Raw genomic sequence first — 22,605 nt, forward strand, 5'->3', positions numbered from 1 at the left:
ACCGCAACATATATAAGTGTATAGTGTAGTATGTAGTGTATAGTGTAGTGTAGTATGTAGTGTATAGTGTAGTGTATAGTATAGTATAATGTAATATGTTGTGTATAGTCATGTATAGTGTAGTGTAGTATATGTAGTGTATAGTGCAGTGTATAGTATAGTATAATGTATGTTGTGTATAGTCATGTATAGTGTAGTGTAGTATGTAGTGTGTAGTAGTGTATAGTGTAGCGTATAGTGTAGCATATAGTAGTGTATAGTGTAGCGTATAGTAGTGTATAGTAGTGTATAGTGTAGTGTATACTGTATAGTGTAGTGTATAGTGTAGTATGTAGTGTATAGTGTAGTGTAGTATGTAGTGTATAGTGTAGTGTATATTAGTGTAGTGTCTAGTGTAGTATGTAGTGTATAGTGTAGTGTGTAGTGTAGTATGTAGTGTATAGTGTAGTGTATAGTGTAGTGTATATTAGTGTATAGTGTAGTGTAGTATGTAGTGTATAGTGTAGTGTGTAGTGTAGTATGTAGTGTATAGTATAGTGTAGTATTATGGACGCTGAACTTCTTTCACCACCGTACATAGCCGACCATGCTCATTGGAGGTGCACGGGTTTACTCCATGACCTGTGCTTATATCTGGATCCAACCGCACCCTTAATAGCAAGCGACTATTCAGGTGATAACCACTTAACAACGTGCTCGACAGACACGATACTACACTATACACTACACTATACACTACTATACACTACACTATACACTACTATTCACTACACTATACACTACTATACATTACACTATACACTACTATACATTACACGATACAAATACACTACTACATACTACACTATACGCTACACTATACACTACTACACACTACACGACTATACACTACTATACACTATACTATACACTATTACACACTACACAAATACACTACTACACACTACACTATACACTACTATATACTGTACACTACTATACACTACACTATACACTACTATACACTACATTACACACTACTACACACGCCACTATACACTACACTATACACTACACTGCACCCCCAGACTCTCGCTGCAACATTTTCTCCCCCGCCGTACTTTGAGTCTTGCGCTGCATCTTGGCGTTTGCTGTGAGGCAGGGAGGAGGGGGGGAAGGGTTGGAAGAGCCGCAGAGAGACACAGAGAGACAGATAGAGACACAGATTTGTGATTTTATAATGAAATCCTACAACGCAGTGCAACTTACACAGACGCTACATGTTAGACTGTTTAACACGCAACACACAGAGACACAGAGACAGATAGAGACACAGACACAGAGAGACAGATAGAGACACAGAGAGACAGATAGAGACAGAGAAAGACAGAGACACAGAGACAGAGAGGCACAGAGAGACGGAGACAGAGAGAGACAGAGACGAGACACAGAAACAGAGAAACAGAGAGAGAGAGACAAAGGCGGAGAGGAGAGAGGCGGAGAAGCTCGCGTGGTGAGCGAGTCGTGGGTGTCTCTGCGTTGACGATTTTCTGAACCGGTCCCTGGGCCTCAAATGAGGTGTAGCGTAGCGGACACTACACTATACACTACACTATACACTACACGATACATTACTATATACTCCACTATACACTACATTATACACAACTATACACTACACTATACACTACTATACACTAATATACTACGTACTATACTATACACCAGAGGTGTGGACTCGAGTCATGTGACTTGGACTCGAGTCAGACTCGAGTCATGAATTTGATGACTTGCGACTCGACTTGGACTTGCATAACAATGACTTTGTCCCACCTATGAGATGTGGACTCGAGTCATGTGACTTGGACTCGAGTCAGACTCGAGTCATGAATTTGATGACTTGCGACTCGACTTGGACTTGCATAACAATGACTTTGTCCCACCTCTGCTATACACTAATACATTACACTACACACTACACTATACACTACGCTATACACTACACTATACACTACACTATACCCTGTAGTCTTCATGGGTGTTTGCCTCTCGCGTGCGTGTGTGCGTGTCAACATCTTAAGTGAAAGGTGGGGGGGTCTGAGTCTCGATCGGTTTTCCCTCTCAGATGGCTTTGCACGCCAGGTCGACATTCGCCATCAAGCGAGAAAACGACGAAGATCACCCGAGCCTCGGGATGGGGCCGGGCGCGAAGGTCAAACACGAAGACGCCGGCGCTGCTGGTGAGATTGCATTGCCCGTGCTAGGAGATGTTGACTACCGCGCCTGGTGTGCAGGAGGTCGTGGGTTCGATCCCGACCCTGACGATGCCTGCTGCTGTATATTTGGAGTCTGCGTCTCTCTTTCTCTCATCATCATCACGGTAGCTAGGAGATGTTGACTCCCTCGCCTGGTCTATAGGAGGTCGTGGGTTCTATCCCGACCCTGACCATGCTCGCTGCTGTATAGTTGGAGTCTGCGTCTCTCTCATCATCACGGTGGTTAGGAGATGGTGACTACCTCGCTTGGTCTACAGGAGGTCGTGGGTTCTATCCCAACCCTGACGATGCCTGCTGCTGTATATTTGGAGTCCGCGTGTTCTCTTCCTGTGGTCGCGTGGAGAGAGTGGAGAGATTCCCATACCTGGGCAGTGTGCTCATAACCGGCTCCGGTTTGGCAGTGGAGGTCTCACTCCGAATCAGTCGAGCGGCAATATCTTTTCATCGGTTGCGTAACGCTGTGTGGAAGCTGCCTGGTCTGTCGCTCCACACGAAGCTTCAGGTCTTCTCGGCCACAGTCATTCCCTCCGTTCTTTACGCTTGCGAAACGTGGACCCCCCAAATGGAGCATCTTCGCCGTTAGAAACATTTAGGCTGGCCTGCCTACGATCCATCCTGGGTTTAACCAGGCTGGATTGTGTGAGGAACTCACAGATCCTCGAAAGATCTGGTCAAAGTCCCATCGGTGAGCTCCTCCGGCAGGCAAGTCTGTGTTGGCTGGGTCATGTAGCCCGCATGCCCAGCCACCGCATGCCTAAACAGCCTTTGTTCGGCCGGATCGAGGGGGCTTAACGGGCGCAGCACGGGCTAGAGAAGAGATAGAGTGATGTGTTACAGGAGGACGTGGAGCTGAGTGGACTTGACGATGACCGGTACCAGCGGTGTCAAGATCGGCCTTTGTGGGGGAGGCTCGTGAAGGACGCTACTGGGCAGTTGGAGGTAGTCGCCCTCCAACAACAACGGAGGGCGGAGGAGCGACGCTCACAACAACAAGCGGAGCACTGGGTGGCTAAAACACAGCAAGTTGGCACAGTAGGGGGCACAGGTGGTGCATCAGCCAGTCATCTCAGTCAGTCGACCCGTGGCCCCTGGGTCTGCCCCGTGACCTCCTGCCAGCGGGCATTCGACACTTAAAGTGACCTCAAGGTGCACATGGCCTGGCACATGCGTCATTGTGATGTCACCGCCACTTAGTGGCGAATGGCGGTTGTTGTTGCTGCCCATGCGAAAGGTGGTCGGGCGTCGTGCTGGCCACCAGGGGCAGAGCCACAGGGGGGACTGGTGGAGGGGCTCAGCCCCCCCTGAAATTTTGGGAAAGTCGGTAATCGGATATCCGGCTGCTGCAAAATGCTGGCTGCTACCTTGTGCTGCCCTGCAGGCTGCTTGAGCGGCAGCTTTTCGAACTTATCAAACTTATTAGCCACATCAGCGGCTCCGACCTATTAATAAACTCCGTACATCCGCCACAGCCTTCTGGTACAATCGGGATTCGGATTCACTCTGTGAGCAGCAGCGGGCTGACAGGCTGAAAGGCTGACAGCACAATGTGACCAACAAAAACTCTGTTTGACTATTTTTCACCTTCAGTGCCTGAGCCTCAACATGTGCCAGAGCCAGATCCAGAAATTGGTTCGGAAAGCGATAAAGAAAGTGATCAGCCAGGAAGTGAGCTGGAGGATTTGGAATTGCAGCAAGATTCTGAAGAAGAAAAGGAAGAGGAGTCTGCGCCTGTGTCATCGGGTCCGTCGTCACATGATAGTGGAAAATCCCCTGCTCGCAAAAAGAGTCGGTTGTCTCAAGATGACCGCGGTGCTACGGTGACTATTGAACGGGATCCAGGCAAACGCAAACCAATTTCAGATTACGAACCGGATGAACGTGATAGCGCGCGACATGCATGCCTGCAATCCGGTCCTCATCAACCTGACTTGAAGTCATATCCCAGGACCAAGTACAGCCAGAATGCTCAGCCTCGTTCATTCTCTAAGAGCTGGTTCAAGAATGAGCACTGTGAACAATGGTTGGAGTATGCTCCAGTGACTGACAAGGCGTACTGCTTATATTGCTACCTATTCACCAAGCCCAATCCTGACGCTGGCGCCGATGCGTTCATTCTTGACGGGTACAACAACTAGAAATAGTTTTTGGAGAAGTCGAAGGGAATAGCGAAGCATATCGGTGCAGTGAACAAGCATATCGGTGAAGTGAACAGCGTAGCCAGAGTAGTGTATCTAGGCTGTGTACCTAGGCTGTAACAGAGTATCAGGACTGTTGGAGTGTTGTATTGTAATAAAGAAGTTACCTCTACAAGTTTCTCCGGAACCCATTACATCTGTGCCAATGTCTGTGCCAACGTGTGTGCCCATGCGAAAGGGCGTCGTGCTGGCCACCCACCCCCTCATGTACGGTTCCGGCTTTCCAATGTGTGTGCCAATTTGCAGGCGCAGTCGTGAAGCAGGAGGACGAGGGGAGCCTGAGCCCCGAGATCCTGAGGATTGTGGTGAAAACGGAATTCGAGGATGACGGTGAGGCCCCCTTTCCCGACGACAGCTTTGAGATTGTTAAGAACCAAACTATGGCAGGATGACAATGCAGCGATCCCTCGGTTTAATGATGCCACAGGGTAGCGATGTTTCGACTCGCGATCCGCCTCCCAAGGGGGTTCCCATTGTTTTTGTTTGCGATATGTTTTTTTTTTATGAACGACGTGTTGTACGATACCACGCGGAGCTGCCAATTTCGGCCAATCGAAGCGCTCCCAAGTGGACCCAGCAGACCTCAGCCAATCCACGACCGCCCCTTTTACGAGCGTTTTGAGGGCGGCTGGCTGCGGGCTTTTCGATGTTTGATGTTGCGTTGCTTCTGGAAACGGCTCTCTTGAATACTTAAGCCATCCGCCTTCTCGGCCTAAGGTAAGACTTTTTACTTTATGAATACCGCGTCAACCCGTACGGTTTACCCCATATTCTTGTACTGGGAAATTGAGTTTTTAGGTCCATACAGCGTACAGCCGTTTCAATACAGACAACATTATTTTTGCTAATCCCCCTAATCTCTCTGCCTAATCTCTTCCATCAACATAGTGCTAATCTCCCATTAACACTGCTGTTGTGCGCATATGCGGGGACGATACTCTTATGCGCGAAGGAAGCTCATTTTATGCTAATCTCTCTCCCTAATCTCTCTCTCCCTAATCTCCCCCATTAATACAACTGACGTGCTTGCGTGCGGGGATGGAATTCCTTTCCAGCTCAGACCCCGCCTGCTTGCCCTTCGCCACATATAGAACCTCTTCGTTGTAACGGCTCTCTCGCTGTGTTCTTCCTGGTTCAGCAGTTCTACTGCTGGATTATTTGTTTCCACATGAGGACAACAGCTTGTGTTGCGATCGAAACGTCGTGATATGTAATTTTTTATTTAATTTAAATTTTATACCTACGTGACTTTACCGAAAGAACCAAAGAGTATGGATTCCTGCAGTCGCGAAAGCTTCAAATCAACATTATTGTCTATTTGTTTGTATTTCTCTCGCTTGTGATGCGACTTTGTAGGATGAACTTTAGGATTTATAAGGGGCATGGGGTGACCAATAATGTCTGAATTGGTCTGTAATTAGGTAGGGCACTGATAAGTGATTGACGTGTATGCTTATGCTCGTCATGCACCTTTTTATGCCCTATGTATGCATTATTTATCCATGTTTCTACTAATATTAATGCTTTAACATGGTTTTACATTTATTTGTTAAAATTGTGCGTTGACTGCAGGAATTCATATTCTTTGGGTCTTATTATTATTTTTCTATCTACGTGGCTTTACCGAAAACCCCAAAGAATATAAAATTTTGTGTTTAAGCATACAAACGATGTTTTTAGGGTAAAAAAGTTAAACTTATCATATAAGCCTTTAATGTGCATTTGCTATGTTCGATTCACGATCATTTCGATTAACGACGATTTTTCGTGGAACCAATAAAACACCATTAACCGAGAGACCACTCTCATCAATTAATATGCGGAAGGGGAAACATCCCCAGCTGGCAGCTTGACTGCACGATCTTCGGGTGCGTTTCACCCCCTACTCGTCCAAAGGCCATGTGGCGCTTTTTCTGACGTTGCAGCCGCAGACGCAATCGAGAGTCCGGAGGAGACGGAGGAATCTCACGGACGTCTCTTCACCGCAGACCAGAACTTCATCGAGGTGGAGCTGTCGGAGGAGGATGTCGGTGAGTGTGAGGTTTCACTATATTCGGAGTTTCGTGGGTGTCTCTCTCTCTCTCCCCGAGGTCGCGTGAAATTTTCTCCGGCTCCGTTTTTTCCCTCCACGAGACCCATACAGTCATCACACAGAGGCCCATAGACTCAGCACACAGAGACCCATAGAGTCATCACACAGAGACCCATAACCCCATCACATAGAGACCCATAGAGTCATCACACAGAGACCCATAACTCCATCACATAGAGACCCATAGACGTTTAGAGTATTTGGCTGCTGCTATAAATGTCCACGTGATGATGACATCAGCCCCTTTGTTAAGCTGTCGTTTGTGATGGGCAGGTCGCTTCTGAGAAAGATCTACTATATAGCTCAGTGGGACGCTACACCTGTTAACATAAAAGGTTTAGTTTTAGTTTGATAACGTGACAGATAAAATGCAACGTCTTCTTGTTTGTATCACCGGTCGTATATCCCAGACGCGCCACTAGCTGAGTCCACTGCGGGACTCGTACGCTTGGCATAAACCGGCGTCGTTTGAGAGAAAACGGCCATCGTTTTGTTTTTGGCGGAGTGAAAACCCGAGTTCAATTCCCGCTCACGGCCACCAATACCGGTGACGGCGATTATTTGAACCGGCCCCGGGCCTCCCGTACGTCAAAGAAAAGAGAAGCTGAGGAGCTAAAGCCTTAACGGCGCTTCCGTTTCCTGAACTCCGCGCCTCGTTTTTCTTCGTGTCGTTTAACATCGAACTCTACATTTTGCCTTTGGTGAAAATGTGCGGCGGACGACGCGACAGGAACGGAACTCCTGTGCGAGGAGTGCGAGGCGGGCGGACGACGCTTGTGGACGGGGGCGGACGACGCTGGACGAGCGGCCGCCACGCCGGGAGCCTCCTGCGCGCGGTGCGGCAAGCCGTTGGAAGCCGCGGCGCCGTCGTGCGCGGCGGTCGTTGGGGACCGGCGGAGGCACACATGCGACGATTGCGGGAGGCAGTTTGCGCAGCGCTCCCACTTAGCGGAGCACGCAAGGACACACACAGGCGAGAAGCCGCACGTGTGCATGGAGTGCGGGAAGGGCTTCGCGCAGCGCTCCTCCCTGGAGGCGCACGCGAGGACGCACACGGGCGAGTGGCCGCACGTGTGCACCGAGTGCGGCCAGGGCTTCGCGCAGCGCTCGGATCTGGAGAAACACCGGAGGATGCACAGCGGCGAGAAGCCGTACGTCTGCAAGCAGTGCGGCAGGGGCTTCGGGCAGAGTTCCACACTGACGGCGCACGTGAGGACGCACACGGGAGAGAAGCCGCACGTGTGCAAGGAGTGCGGCAAGGGGTTCTCACAGAGTTCCTCCCTGGAGGCGCACACCAGGACGCACACTGGCGAGAGACCGTACGCTTGCGAGCAGTGCGGCAGGGCCTTCGCCCTCCGCGCCACCCTGAACGCGCACGCGAGGACCCACACGGGCGAGTGGCCGCACGTGTGCGCCGAGTGTGGCCGCGGCTTCGCGCTCTCCTCCCACCTGGAGAGGCACACTAGGACCCATACTGGCGAGAGGCCGCACGTTTGCAAGGAGTGCGGCAAGGCGTTCTCGCAGCGCTCCTCCCTGGAGGCGCACACGAGAACGCACACGGGCGAAAGGCCGTACGCGTGCGAGCAGTGCGGCAAGGCCTTCGCCCTCCGCGCCACCCTGAACGCGCACGCGAGGACCCACACAGGCGAGAGGCCGCACGTCTGCAAGGAGTGCGGCAAGGCGTTTTCGCAGAGCTCCTCCCTGGAGGTGCACACCAGGACTCACACGGGCGAAAGGCCGTACGCGTGCGAGCAGTGCGGCAGGGCGTTCGCCCTCCGCGCCACCCTGAACGCGCACGCGAGGATGCACACTGGCGAGTGGCCGCACTCGTGCAAAGAGTGCGGCCGGGGCTTCGCGCAGCGCTCGGATCTGGAGAAGCACCGGAGGACGCACAGCGGCGAGAAGCCGTACGTGTGCAAGGAGTGCGGCAAGGCGTTTTCGCAGAGTTCTACGCTGACGGCGCACGTGAGGACGCACACGGGCGAGAAGCCGCACGTTTGCAAGGAGTGCGGCGAGGGGTTTGCGCAGAGCGGTCAGCTGAAGAGGCACTCAAAGACGCACGCGCTCAAGTGAAAACTTCGCGTGTCCCGAATGGGTTTTTTTTTATGCCTCCCATTTGAAAACCAGTGGTTTTGTCGCTTAACGTGTATACAGGGTGCTTCAAAAAATGTTTTAACACTTATATGGGATTATTGTTTTGAATGTAAAAAGAACGGATAATACACCGTAACATGATAACAAATGTAATGTTAATAGCTTTAAAAAAGCCAGTCTCCCACTTGTTCGCCGTCATTGTCAACTCACGCCGGTAATCTTCTCCAGATGGTCTCCAGAGTCCGGAGGCACATTTCTCGTGGTATTGTTACAAATTCTCAGAAGTGTCATCACTTTTTTTGAAGCACCTTGTATATATTTATTTTGTTTCACCGCAAACTCTTAAACTGTACAGTGTAACATCTTAGTAGTAGTAGGCGTTCATGACCAATATTATCTATGTTATAGGGTTTTCTTGGTTTAGATGCTAATTAGTTTGTCACGTAAACAAAACGTGCCAATTCGTGACTAGTACAGCACTAACCGGTTGTGTGTCGTAGAGTAAACCCACTATGACGTTTAGAATTCGAGTACCGTGACATCCAGGCTCGTCAGTCGACGGCCAGAGTTGTGGAGAAATCCTCCTGTTTCAGTTTTAAGTAAACGATACATTTTCAGAATGTAACGAATCACCTCCACGAGCAGATAGATAATCTGGGGAGCAGGCTGACTGTGGTCACACACACCTTTTGCTCGTGCTCAGTAATAATAACACTTTCCTTGCACCCACCCAGCAGAAGACTCGGCCCACTGCACTCCTGTCGTGTTTGTGAGTTCCGTGTTGTTGTTGTGACGTTCTGACCCCGTGCCCCGAACTCAACATCTGTGATTAAAGATCTTCATAGCTCATCGGATTCCTCCTCCAGTATAAAGACAAGATTCTGATTCCGATTCTTTGTCTCGGTCGCTATACACACACACACATAACCAGATTCGTAACGTATTTATTTTAAGTTTCTAAGAGGTCAAATCGATCTCATTCCTTTCTCGTTCAATCACTCAAACCTCTTTCATTCTTTACCTCATTCAATCGCCAGGTTCCTGTCACGGATTGCAGGCCCAGCTGTTGCTAGGGTCGCCGTTGCCATGAACGCCCGTTTGCTTGGGACGCCTGTTGCTAGGGACGCTTGTTGCCAGGGACGATGTCGCCACGGACGTCTGTTGCCAGGGACGCCCGTTTGCTTGGGACGCCGTTGCTTAGGGACACCGTTGCTAGGGACGCCCATTGCCAGGTGATGCCCGTTGCTATGTTGACAGTTGGTCCCCGAAACCAAAGCCGAAAGTTAAAAATTTACTTTCGGCCAAGACCGAAAGGTATACAGATGTAATATGAGGATGCACCTGGGGGTAACTGGGCGATGGTGATAGGCTCTGCCGGCCTCAGCCCGCAGCCAATGGGACGTCGAGCCAAGGTTCATAGCCCTGGGGCTGTATAGCAACATCTAGAAGGTTCCATGGGAGAGGCTTATGATTGGCTGCGTGGCATCACGTGAGCCAGGTGATATAAGGGGTGGAGAGAGAGACAGTTTGGGGTCAGTGTGAAGAGCTTGAAGGAGAGACTACGTCTTGGAGTCTACAAACTAAGTTGCACCTGTGGTGGGTGTTACATTGGGAAACGAAACATCATATCTCGGACCGTGTTCGCGAGCACAAGGCAGATCTGAAATATGGCAGAACTAATACCTCCGCCGTGGCTGACCATTGCTATAACGCTGTGGGCTCTCGTGATATTGTTTTTCCGAGACCAAGGTGCTCTGCAAACCTTAGGGCTACTATCAAAGGTTTGTTCATGAAGCCATCCAGATGTATAAACATCGACATAACTTCAACCAAGAAGATGGATACAAATTAAGCAATCATTGGAAGGATGTTATTAACCAGGTAAAACCTTAAATTATTTATGGTTGTTCCATCATACAGATAGTTACGATGGTCCGAGTTATGATATTTAGATCTTACAATGGCGATAACGATACGACAAAATTTTAAATATTTTACTTTTCGCGCGGCAGGCAAACGCAGCAGCGTACGAGGTACGATTCTGTACTTTATCATCGCCATCCTCTTCCGACAACTAAGTTAATGTAGCCATCAACAACCTAACATCGTTCAAGTATGCAGACGACGGACAGAATCTTGGTGAGTACAGTACAATATGATACGATACATACGTTCAATGCATGTTCAAAGTTTTTTTTTATAGCAGATAGGATTGTTTCCTGAGAAAAACTTTTTATTAAATTGCAGTTCATATAGGTAGGCTAATAATTTACCTTGTTTTTTATACTTTACATTTTACTGTGCAATACAGTATTGTAATTAATAAATACAGTATAAAGTTTATACAGTACGCTACTGTAAATTGCTCTGTTTTGCTAAATTACCACCATTCTTTAAGACTCCTGGGTAGGCGAGGCCATCTTCGACTTACGATATTTTTGACTTACGATGGGGTCGTCGTAACGCATCTCCATCGTAAGTAGAAGACTACCTGTATTTACCGGGCACTAGGCTATTTTGCCGAGTGAATTGCATCCCCAGCGTTTGGCATTGCTGCTGCATTGGGGTTGTTGGCTTCATTGGCACTTTTACGCATCCTCAGCTCTCTCAACCTCCCACTTCCATCCCTGCCCACTTCCCGTCCAGTTTCAAGTCTCCCTCTCCTAGCGTCCACGCAACGCTCCCCTCCCTCTACCCCCCTCACATGGGCCCTGCGCATGGGCCCTGCGCAAGGATGACACGCAAATTCGTGAAGCGTTCTACCCCCCTCACTTGCCCCTCCCCCCTCTTTTACCTATAACACATTCCTGCGGAGGGAGCTGGTAGGAACATTGGGTTGCTCGGTCAATGGCCAGGGTCAACGGCGGCGTGGTGTATTCCGCAAATATGGCCGACTGTGAGGGCGGGCACAAGCCGGCGTGAGTAGGTTAAACGTTGAGTTTTATGACCAGCCCCTCCCCACCCAGCCCTTCCCCACCCTCCCCACCCAGCCTCTCCCCACCCTCCCCACCCAGCCCCTCCCTGCACGACGAACGGACGGACACAATAATCCCCTGTGGGCTGGTGTAACCAGGAGGTTCCTACCAGTATAACCTCTTACCACGGTATCTCTCTCCCACTTCAGCAAACATTTTCTTGCTGTGGTTTTCCCAACTGATGATGATTGCTTGTGTTGCGATCGAAACGTCGTGATTTAATTTATTTTGTACCTACGTGACTTTACCGAAAGAACCAAAGAGTATGGATCCCTGCAGTCACGAAAACTTCAAATCAAGATTACACAGTTACACTATACACTACTATACGCTACACTATACACTACTATACACTACACTATACACTGCACATTACTACACACTACACTATACACTACTACACACTACACTATACACTACACTATAAACTGCACTATACACTACTACACTATACACTACACTAGACACTACACTGCACCCCCAGACTCTCGCTGCAACATTTTCTCCCCCGCCGGACTTTGCGTCTTGCGCTGCATCTTGGCGCTTGCTGTGAGGCAGGGAGGAGGGGGGAAGGGTTGGAAGAGCCGCAGAGACACAGAGACAGAGAGACACAGACACAGAGAGACAGATAGAGACAGATAGAGACAGAGACACACAGAGACAGATATAGACACATACAGAGAGACACATAGAGACAGAGACACAGAGACACAGAGAGACAGAGACACACAGAGACACAGACAGAGACACAGAAACAGAGACACAGAGACAGAAACGGAGACAGAGACACAGAGAGAGACACAGACACTGAGAGACAAAGGCGGAGAGGAGAGAGACAAAGGCGGAGAGGAGAGAGGCGGAGAGCTCGCGTGGTGAGCGACTCGTGGGTGTCTCTGCGTTGACGATTTTCTGAACCGGTCCCTGGGCCTCCCCTAGGTCGACTCAGCCTCAAATGAGGACCCTGGTGGAGCGGTGGAGCGTAGCGGATATCGCGAGCACTGGGGGAGAGACAAAGGCGGCCGGGCGTGGTGGTGCTGGTGGCCACCCACCCCCCTCTGTGTGTGTAGCCACAGCGCCAGGGGCCTTCGTAGGCGCTGCTGCTGCTACTCACTGCCGGCAGCACTTGCCCCTACAGCCCGCGTTGGCTGCTGGGTCACACTATACATTACACTATACACTACACTATACACTCTATAGTCTATACTATACACTACTATACACTATACGATACACTACACTATACACTACACTATACACTACTACACAATACACTACACTATACACTACACTATACACTACACTATACACTACACTCTATACTATACACTACTATACACTACACTATACACTACTACACACTACACTATACACTACACTATACCCTGTAGTCTTCGTGGGTGTTTGCCTCTCGCGTGCGTGTGCGCGTGTCAACATCTTGTGAAAGGGGGGAGGGTCTGAGTCTCGATCGGTTTTCCCTCCCAGATGGCTTTGCACGCCAAGTCGGCGTTCGTCATCAAGCGAGAAAACGACGAAGATCACCTGATGGGGCCGGGCGCGAAGGTCAAACACGAAGACGCCGACGCTGCTGGTGAGATTGCATTGCCCGTGGCTAGGAGATGTTGACTACCTCGCCTGGTACGCAGGAGGTCGTGGGTTTGACCCCGACCCTGACGATGCCCGCTGCTGTATATTTGGAGTCTGCGTCTCTCACCGTGGTGAGATGTTGACTACCTCGCCAGGTGTACAGGAGGTCGTGGCTTTGACCCCGACCCTGACAATGCCTGTTGCTGTCTATGTGGAGTCTGCGTGTTTCTCTTCCCGTGGTCGCGTGGAATTTCTTCTCCGGATCCTCCGGTTTTCCCTTTGCCTCCACGTTTAGAATCAACGTCACGAGTTGAGAGTATTTGGCAGCAATAAAACAGGAGGTGTTTAGATATTAAAACAACAAACAGAAACCTTTAGCGAGGAATCAAGTTACCGCATTAACCACACAAAGTACTTGTGGTGAACATACAAAGTAAAAATATGCTCTGGTAGTAGATGATGATGCATTGTCTTTGAAACTGATTGGTTCACACCAGGGACAGCTTTCTTTAGAGCCTGGTCTCAAACAGTCTTAGACCAGAGGGCAACGTCAAAAGTCGGACAGCACAGGGACAATGCCACTATGAACTGTTAGCCCAGGGGTCCCCAACCCCGGGGCCGTGGGACGGTACCGGTCCGCCGTCCCCCCCACTTTGACCCGCGACAGCCTCGTCTTGTCACCGCAAAGGTCTGTGCCAATGTCTGCTAACATGTGTGCCCATGCGAAAGGGCGTCGTGCTGGCCACCCACCCCCTCATGTACGGTTCCGGCTTTCATAGGTGCTCGCTAACAGCACTTGCCCCAACAGTCTGTTGAGACTATATGTGGGATCTTTACCTGTGTCTGTGCCAATGTCTGTTCCAATGTGTGTGCCAATTTGCAGGCGCAGTCGTGAAGCAGGAGGACGAGGGGAGCCAGAGCCCTGAGATCCTGAGGATCGTGGTGAAAACGGAAGTGGAGGATGATGGTGAGGCCCCCCCTTTCCCTACGACAGCTTTGAGATTGTTAAGAACCAAACTAGGGCAGGATGCCAATGCAGCGGTCCCTCGGTTTAACGATGCCGCAGAGTAACGATGTTTCGACTCGCGATCCGCCTCCCATGGGGTTCCCAATTTTTTATCAACGACGTGTTGTACGATACTAATAGGGTTTTTACCCTTTTTTCTGGCAACAAAACGGACACCTTTTGCAAGCAATCATGTTCACATTAACCATACTTGCAGTCAAATGCAAACAAAAAACAATACTCTGATCATTTATGCATTGTCCTTGAAACTGATTGGTCCACACCAGAGACAGCTTTTCTTAGAGCCTAGTCTCATATGGTGTTGGACCAGATGACGCCAAAAGGTGCACAGTTCAAAGACAACGCACTATCAGAGAAATGAGAGCTCGGGGTAAGCATCTACATCATGCATTATTTATCCATGTTTATACTAATGTAGTGCTGTACTTTACACGGGCAACTTCTTGCTTTTCTGTCGTCACTTTATTTATACTAACGTGTGTGCAATTTCCCTCCTTGGCGCGTGTTAAACCACTACACTAATATTAATGCTTTAATATGTTTTTACAACATTTATTTGTTAAAATTGCGTGTTGACTTAAAGCTTTCGTGTTTTTAGTGTGAAAAAGGTCAACTTAATATCAAATTAAGCCTTCAACGTGCATTTGCTATGTTCGATTCACGATCATTTCGATTAACGACGGTTTTTCGTGGAACCAACGAAATATTGTTAACCGAGAGACCACTCTCACCAATTAATATGCGGAAGGGGAACATCCCCAGCTGGCAGCCAGACTGCACGATCTTCGGGTGCGTTTCACCCCCCACTCGTCCAAAGGCCATGGTGACGCTTTTTCTGACGTTGCAGCCGCAGACGCAATCGAGAGTCCGGAGGAGACAGAGGGATCTCATGGATGTCTCTTCACCGCAGACCAGAACTTCATCGAGGTGGAGTTGTCCGAGGAGGATGTCGGTGAGCATGAGTTTCACTATATTTGGAGTTTCGTGGGTGTCTCTCTCTCTCTCCCCGAGGTCGCGTGGAATTTTCTCCGGCTCCTTCGGTTTTCCCTTCCACGTTTAGAATCAACGTCACGCGTTTAGGGTAATTGGTTACTATAGATTCCCACGTGATAAGCCAATTCTGTTGAGCTGCTATCATTTGTGTGGTGGCCACGTCACTTATCTGACAAAAGAGCCACACAGCTCAGTGGGTCCTCACACCTGGTAACTTAAACAAAACATTGTTTTGTTGCCGTCTATGGACTCATTACATAGAGACCCATAGAGTCATCACACAGAGACCCATAGAGTCATCACACAGAGATCCATAGAGTCATTACATAGAGACCCATAGACTCAGCACACAGAGACCCATAGAGTCATCACACAGAGACCCATAGAGTCATCACACAGAGACCCACAGACTCATTACATAGAGACCCATCGAGTCATCACACAGAGACCCGTAACCCCATCACATAGAGACCCATAGAGTCATCACGCGAGACCCATAACCCCATCACATATAGACCCATAGACTCATCACATAGAGACCCATAGAGTCATCACACAGAGACCCACAGACTCATTACATAGAGACCCATAGACTCATTACACAGAGACCCATAACCCCATCACATAGAGACTCATATACGTTTAGAGTATTTGGCTGCTGCTATAAATGTCCACGTGATGATGACATCAGCCACTTTGTTGAGCTGTCATTTGTGATGGGCAGGTCGCTTCTGAGAAAGATCTACTACATAGCTCAGTGGGGCGCTACACCTGTTAGCATAAAAAGTTTAGTTTTAGTTTGATAACGTGACAGATAAAATGCAACGTCTTCTTGTTTGTATCACCGGTCGTATATCCCAGACGCGCCACTAGCTGAAGCGATGTCCACTGCGGGACTCGTACGCTTGGCATAAACCGCGTCGTTTGAGAGAAAACGGCCATCGTTTTGTTTTTGGCGGAGTGAAAACCCGGGCCAACCCAGAGGGCGCCTCAAAACATTGGAGGAAGTAGCCACCCTCTGCGAGTGGCCGGCTAGTGGGAGACTTGTCGGGGCACATCTCGGAGGTCGCCCGTTTGTTGTCTCGCAGCAAAAGCATTGGCGACGAGAGGTGACATCAACTACGCGTGGGGCTGTCACACAAAGCGTGCGTGCGTGTGGCTGGGTGTGCGTGTTTGTGTGTGTGTCCTGTGTCTGTGTGTGTCCTGTGCGTGAGTTTTTGTTTGTGTTTGTGTTGAGTGGTGGTGAGGTGTGGGAAGCTGTAAGCCCCAAGGTGGTGGGGGATAGCTTCCCCATTAAACGGGAGGCGAGGAATGGTGGTGGTGGTTACTTACGCCCCCACCGAAGATGAACATCAGTGGAGGGATTCAGGCAAGGCCGATGAGTCATGCCTTCTATGTCCTCCTGTCACAGGTGCTAGCTAAAGTGGCACCTCTGGATAGAGTCATCTTGTTGGGTGACTTCAATGCACGAGTTGGTCATGATGCTGGCACCCGGTCTGGAGTGATTGGAAGGCATGGGCCAGATCAGCTCAATAACAATGGTAGGAGGCTGCTAGACTTTTGTGCAGTCCATGGGCTTGTAATTACCAACACACTGTTCCGGCTTCGGCGCATCCACACAACATCATGGATGCATGCCGGGTCCAAGCAAGAACATGTTGGGCTACGTAGTGATGGAACAGCGGATGCAGACCCATTTCCTTGACACCAGAACCTACTGTGGAGCTGATCTGCTCACTGACCATTGGCTTGTCATCAGTAAAATGTGCCTGCCATTCTTCCACTCTGGTGGTGGGTGTACACCCAGGACCCCATTCAAACCCCCAGTGCCTGGTCTCAACTAGCTGATGAAAGTTGCAAGCGAGAATGTCATCATCGCATGCAGCTGGGGTTGGCATCATCTCCCCTCCTCCTGGAAGAAATAGTCACCCCCTGTGAATGGCTGGCCAAAGTGCCATCTGTTGAAGATTTACGGAAGGTGATCTAATTTCTGAGACCAAGAAAAGGGTGTTGTTTGTGTGCAGACCGCCTTATGTGACAATAACAATCTGGACCACTGGACGGGTTCCGCAGGATTGGAAGGATGCCCTGGTGGTCTCCATCTTTAAAAAGGGGGACCGCACAGACTGTAACAACTACAGGGGCATCTCACTCCTCAGTGTGCCGGGAAAGGTCCTGGCAAGGATTATTCAACATCGCCCCTTGCCAGGCACGCTGAGGAGAGGCTTGCGGAGCCCCAATGCAGTTTCAGACCAGGGCGGTCCTGCACAGATGCCATATTTTCTGTCCGTCTCCTACAGATGTAGGGAATTCCAACAAGACCTACATCTCGGTTTTATTGACCTGGTCAAGGCCTATAAGACCATCAATAGGTCTGGGCTCTGTATTCTTTTTCATGATTTCGGAGTTCCAGACTCTCTGTTCACAATTATTACGGACCTTAATAATGAAGGGCGGGCCCGGAGTCGGAACTGTTCCCTGTTCACCTTGGGGTGAGACAGGGATGTCCTCGTACACCTACATTATTTAGCATCTTTTTCGATCACATAGTTTGAGAAGTGTTCCATGACTGTACCGGAGGAATTTTCATCTGGTACAGATACAATGGGAGACTGATTGATGCCCGGGTGTAGTCAAGGGATGGCTTCTATTGGTCAACCATGTTATGTATGCTGATGATCTGGTGATTGCTGCTCACTCTGATGAGGAGTTGGAGGCGCTGCTGCTGAACCTGGAGCATGCTACTAAGTGGTGGGGCCTTATCATCAGCCCCTCCAAAACTAAGCACCTGCTTGGGTATGTTGTGCCATCACTCCACCCCTTCAACTCCCCATTGGTGTTGTGGCAGTTGTGGAAAGCGTGGAGAGGTTTCCATACTTGAGCAGTGTGCTTATGACCAGCTCTGGTTTGACAGCAGAGGTCTCACTCCAAATCAGTCAAGCTGCATTATCTTCTCATCGGCTGTATAACGCTGTGTGGAAGCTACCTGGTCTGTTGCTCCACAAGAAGCTTCGGGTCTTCTCGGCCACAGTCATACCCTCCCTTCTCTATTCTTGGAACATCTTCGCCGGTTCGAAACATCCAGGCTGGCCTGCCTATGATCCATCCTGGGTTTAACCAGGCTGAATTATGTGAGGAGCTCACAAATCCTTGAAAGATCTGGACAAAGTCCCATCAGTGAGCTTCTCCGGCAGGCAAGGATGCGTTGGCTGGGTCATGCCCCCCGCTTGCCCAGCCACCGCATGCCTAAATAGCTTTTGTTCGGCTGGCTAGTGGGGGCTCAACAGGCATGGCATGGGCTAGAGAAGAGATGGAGTAATGTAGTGCAAGAGGATATGGAGCTGAGTGGACTTGCCAATAACTGGAACCAACGGTGTCAAGATTGGCCTCTGTGGAGGAGGCTCGTGAAGGACACTACTGGGCAGTTGGAGGCAGTTGCCCTCCAACAACAACGGAGGGCGGTTGGAGGGACGCTCACAACAACGAGCGGAGCGCTGGGTGGCTAAAGCACAGCAAGTTGGCACAGTAGGGGGCACAGGTGGTGCATCAGCCAGTCATCTCGATCATCTCAGTCAGTCGACCCGTGGCACCTGGGTCTGCCCCGTGACCTCCTGCCAGCGGGCGTTCAACACTTCACATGGCCTCAAAGCGCACATAGCCTGGCACAAGCGTCGTGGTGACGTCACCGCCACTTAGTGGCAAATGGCGGTTGTTGTTGCGTGGAATTTTTGGGAGCAGTGGTGTAGTGGTTAGCGCTACACTGCGCTACAAACCCGGCGACCCGAGTTCGATTCCCACTCACGGCCACCAACACCGGTGACGGCGATTATCTGAACCGGTCCCGGGCCTCCCGTACGTCAAAGAAAAGAGAAGCTGATGAGCTAAAGCCTTAACGGCACTGCCGTTTCCTGAACTCCGAGCCTCGTTTTTCTTCGTGTCCTTTAACCTCGAACTTTTGCCTTTGGTGAAAATGTGTGGCGGACGATGCGACAGGAACGGAACTCCTGTGCGAGGAGTGCGAGGCGGGCGGACGACGCTTGGGGACGGGGGCGGACGACGCCGGACACGTGGCCGCCACGCCGGGAGCCTCCTGCGCGCGGTGCGGCAAGCCGCTGGAAGTCGCGGCGCCTTCGTGCGCGGCGGTCACCGGCGACCGGCGGAGGCACACATGCGACGATTGCGGGAAGGAGTTTGCGCAGCGTTCTCACTTAGAGGAGCACACGAGGACGCACACGGGCGAGAAACCGCACGTGTGCACGGAGTGCGGGAAGGGCTTCGTGACGCGTTACAACTTGGAGACGCATTTCATATCGCACACGGGGAAGTGGCCACACGTGTGCAAGGAGTGCGGCAAGGGCTACGCGCAACGCTACTCCTTGGAGGAGCACCTGAGGACGCACACTGGCGAGAAGCCGCACGTGTGCACGGAGTGCGGCAAGGGATTCACGCGCTCGTCCGACCTCAAGATCCACTTCAGGATTCACACGGGCGAGAAGCCGCACGTTTGCGCCGAGTGCGGCAAGGGCTTCGTGCAAAGCTCCCACCTGGAGGCGCACGTCGGGAAGCACGCGAGCGAGAAGCCGTACGCGTGCGCCGAGTGCGGCAAGGGATTCACGCGCTCGTCCGACCTGAAGATCCACCGCAGGACCCACACGGGCGAGTGGCCACATGCGTGCGACGAATGCGGCAAGGGCTTCGCGAGGTCGTCCGACCTGAAGATCCACCGCAGGACGCACACGGGCGAGAAGCCGCACGTGTGCGCCGAGTGCGGCCGCGGCTTCGCGCTCTCCTCCCACCTGGAGAGACACACTAGGACCCACACAGGCGAGAGGCCGCACGTTTGCAAGGAGTGCGGCAAGGCGTTCGCGCAACGCTCCTCCCTGGAGGCGCACACGAGGACGCACACGGGCGAAAGGCCGTACGCGTGCGAGCAGTGCGGCAAGGCCTTCGCCCTCCGCGCCACCCTGAACGCGCACGCGAGGACCCACACGGGCGAAAGGCCGCACGTTTGCAAGGAGTGCGGAAAGGCGTTTTCGCAGAGCTCCTCCCTGGAGGCGCACACCAGGACGCACACGGGCGAAAGGCCGTACGCTTGTGAGCAGTGCGGCAGGGCCTTCGCCCTCCGCGCCACCCTGAACGCGCACGCGAGGACCCACACGGGCGAGTGGCCGCACATTTGCAAGGAGTGCGGCCGGGGCTTCGCGCAGCGCTCGGATCTGGAGAAACACCGGAGGACGCACAGCGGCGAGAAGCCGTACGTGTGCAAGGAGTGCGGCAGGGGCTTCGGGCAGAGCTCCACGCTGACGGCGCACGTGAGGACGCACACGGGAGAGAAGCCGCACGTTTGCAAGGAGTGCGGCGAGGGGTTTGCGCAGAGCGGTCATCTGAAGAGGCACTCGAAGACGCACGCGCTAGAGTGAAAACCTCGCATGTCCCGAATGGGTTTTTTATTTTGCCTCCCATTTGAAAACCAGTGGGTAATGGTTTTGTCGCTTACCGTATGTCCAAAATTTTTTTTTAACACTTATATGGAAAAAAGAACAGATAATGCACCATAACATGCTAACAAATACTCTTTGGTTCTTCGGTAAAGTCACGTGGGTAGAAAAAATAAAAGATCACGATGTTTCGATCGCAACACAAGCAATCATCATCAGGTAGAAAGATACAGCAGTAGAACTGCTGAACAAGAAAGGGCTGTTGAAACAAGAGGTTATATCCAGCTTTGAGGTGGGTGTCACCCAAGGATAAGTAGGCGGGGTCAGAGATGGAAAGGAGTCTTGTCGCCGTACACCCACGCTATTTTACCGAAAGAACCAAACAGTTTTAAAAAGTCAAAGAGTCTCACACTTGTTCGCCATCGTTGTCAACGCACGCCTGGAATCTTCTCCAGGTGGTCTCCAGAGCCCAGAGGGGCACATTTTTTGTGTTATTACAAATTCTCAGAAGTGTCAACGTTTTTTGAAAGCACCCTGTATATACTTATTTTGTTTCACCGTAAACTCTTAAACTGTACAGTTTAACACCTTAGCAGTAGTAGTAGGTGTTCGCGACCAATATTATCCATATTATAGGGGTTTTTTTTGGGTTAGATCGCGTAAATTTTAATGCTGTCGTTAAACTCGCCGTCACCACCCGACACTGCCAATTAGTTTGTCACGTAAACAAAACGTGGCAATTCGAGTACAGCACCAACTGGTTGTGTGTCGTAGAGTAAACCCACTACGACGTTTAGAATTCGAGTACCATGACATCCAGCCTCGTCAGGGGACAGGCAGAGAAATCCTGCTCCTGTTTCGGGTTTTAAGTAAACGATACATTTTCAGAATTTAACGAATCACCTCCACGAGCAGATAGATACTCTGGAGAGCAGACCAACCGTCACTCACACCTAATGCACTCGCCGATGGATCGGTGAACCCAGTGCCCACGTGACCGCAACGCTTGCCAAGGTAAACCGATTGCGTTTGTAAAGGATAAAAAAAAACAATGGATGACCACTTCAGCATCTTCACCTCTAATAATAGGGGTTTCCCCCTTTTTCTGGCAACAAAACTGAAAACGTTTTACAAGGATTCATGTCTGCATTAACCACAATACTTGCAGTCAAAATTCAAACAAAAAACATACTATGATAATATATGCATTGTCCTTGAAACTGATTGGTCCACACCAAGGGACGGCTTTCTTTTAAAAGGTACGCCTTTTGGCGTCCTCTGATCGAGCACCAATTGGGTCGAGGCTCAAAAGAAAGCCGTCCCTTGGTGTGGACCAATCAGTTTCAAGGACAATTTATATATTATCATAGGATGTTTTTTTTTGTTTTTTTGCATTTTGACTACAAGTATTGTGGTTAATGCAGACATGAATCCTCATAAAAAGGTTTCAGTTTTGTTCTTTCGGATGTATATACTTTTGTTCCGTCTGGATGATCCCTTCGTTTTCATTCTTAGTCAGGCCTCGTTCACTCATTCCGCCCCCTCGTTCAGTGACTCATCCCATCCATTCGCCCAATGCCCTCGCTCACTCTTCCCTCCATTGACACGCTCGCACGTTCTTTTCCATTTGTGCAACTCGCCGTTTTCTGGTTGAACGGCAGCGGACAAACTCGCGATTTTTGCAACGCGCGCGGACGCGCCTCGGGATTGTGGGTGGTTGAATTTCGAACGTAGCGACCGATGGGGTACAGTCGTGAACCCAGGCGACAGAGGGATAGATGGTGTGGGGGTGAGTGAGAGTGAGCTTGACAAATACAGAAAGCTCCAGATTTTCCGCGCGTTAATGACGGGGAGGACGGTCGCGGATAATTCAACATCGTGGATAATCCAACAAATATCGCATTTTCCGCGAATCTCCATGCCAAAAACCACTCGTATAGGTATACATTTTG

General features: G+C 50.5%; 1 protein-coding gene across 3 annotated transcripts; it reads left to right on the forward strand.

Annotated features, from left to right (window-relative positions):
- The first annotated feature begins 613 nt into the window (after positions 1-613).
- Positions 614-21,966, forward strand: LOC144953116 (uncharacterized). Of its 3 annotated transcripts, XM_078883659.1 has the most exons (6): positions 1,051-1,492; positions 2,105-2,219; positions 4,697-4,780; positions 6,376-6,480; positions 7,273-8,533; positions 19,378-21,966. In XM_078883659.1, exons 2-6 carry the CDS (start codon positions 2,105-2,107, stop codon positions 20,633-20,635), a joined length of 2,823 nt encoding a protein of 940 aa, XP_078739785.1. In that variant the 5' UTR covers positions 1,051-1,492; the 3' UTR covers positions 20,636-21,966. The 3 variants fall into 3 exon arrangements, with proteins under 3 accessions (XP_078739784.1, XP_078739785.1, XP_078739783.1); XM_078883658.1 differs by lacking the exons at positions 1,051-1,492; positions 19,378-21,966 and adding an exon at positions 614-673 and having other exon boundaries at positions 7,273-9,501; XM_078883657.1 differs by lacking the exons at positions 1,051-1,492; positions 2,105-2,219; positions 4,697-4,780; positions 6,376-6,480; positions 7,273-8,533 and adding exons at positions 12,085-12,483; positions 13,094-13,199; positions 14,079-14,162; positions 15,070-15,174 and having other exon boundaries at positions 19,209-21,966.
- Positions 21,967-22,605: the final 639 nt, after the last annotated feature.

The sequence above is a fragment of the Lampetra fluviatilis genome, chromosome 72, assembly GCF_964198595.1.
Source record: "Lampetra fluviatilis chromosome 72, kcLamFluv1.1, whole genome shotgun sequence".
NCBI lineage: Eukaryota > Metazoa > Chordata > Hyperoartia > Petromyzontiformes > Petromyzontidae > Lampetra > Lampetra fluviatilis.

Coding starts and splice junctions, on each gene's coding strand:
- LOC144953116 (XM_078883659.1), top strand. CDS start 2,105: ATGGCTTTGCACGCCAGGTCGACATTCGCCATCAAGCGAGAAAACGAC. Junction 2,220..4,696: donor CGAAGACGCCGGCGCTGCTG/GTGAGATTGCAT, acceptor GCCAATTTGCAG/GCGCAGTCGTGAAGCAGGAG. Junction 6,481..7,272: donor GCTGTCGGAGGAGGATGTCG/GTGAGTGTGAGG, acceptor ACGACGCGACAG/GAACGGAACTCCTGTGCGAG.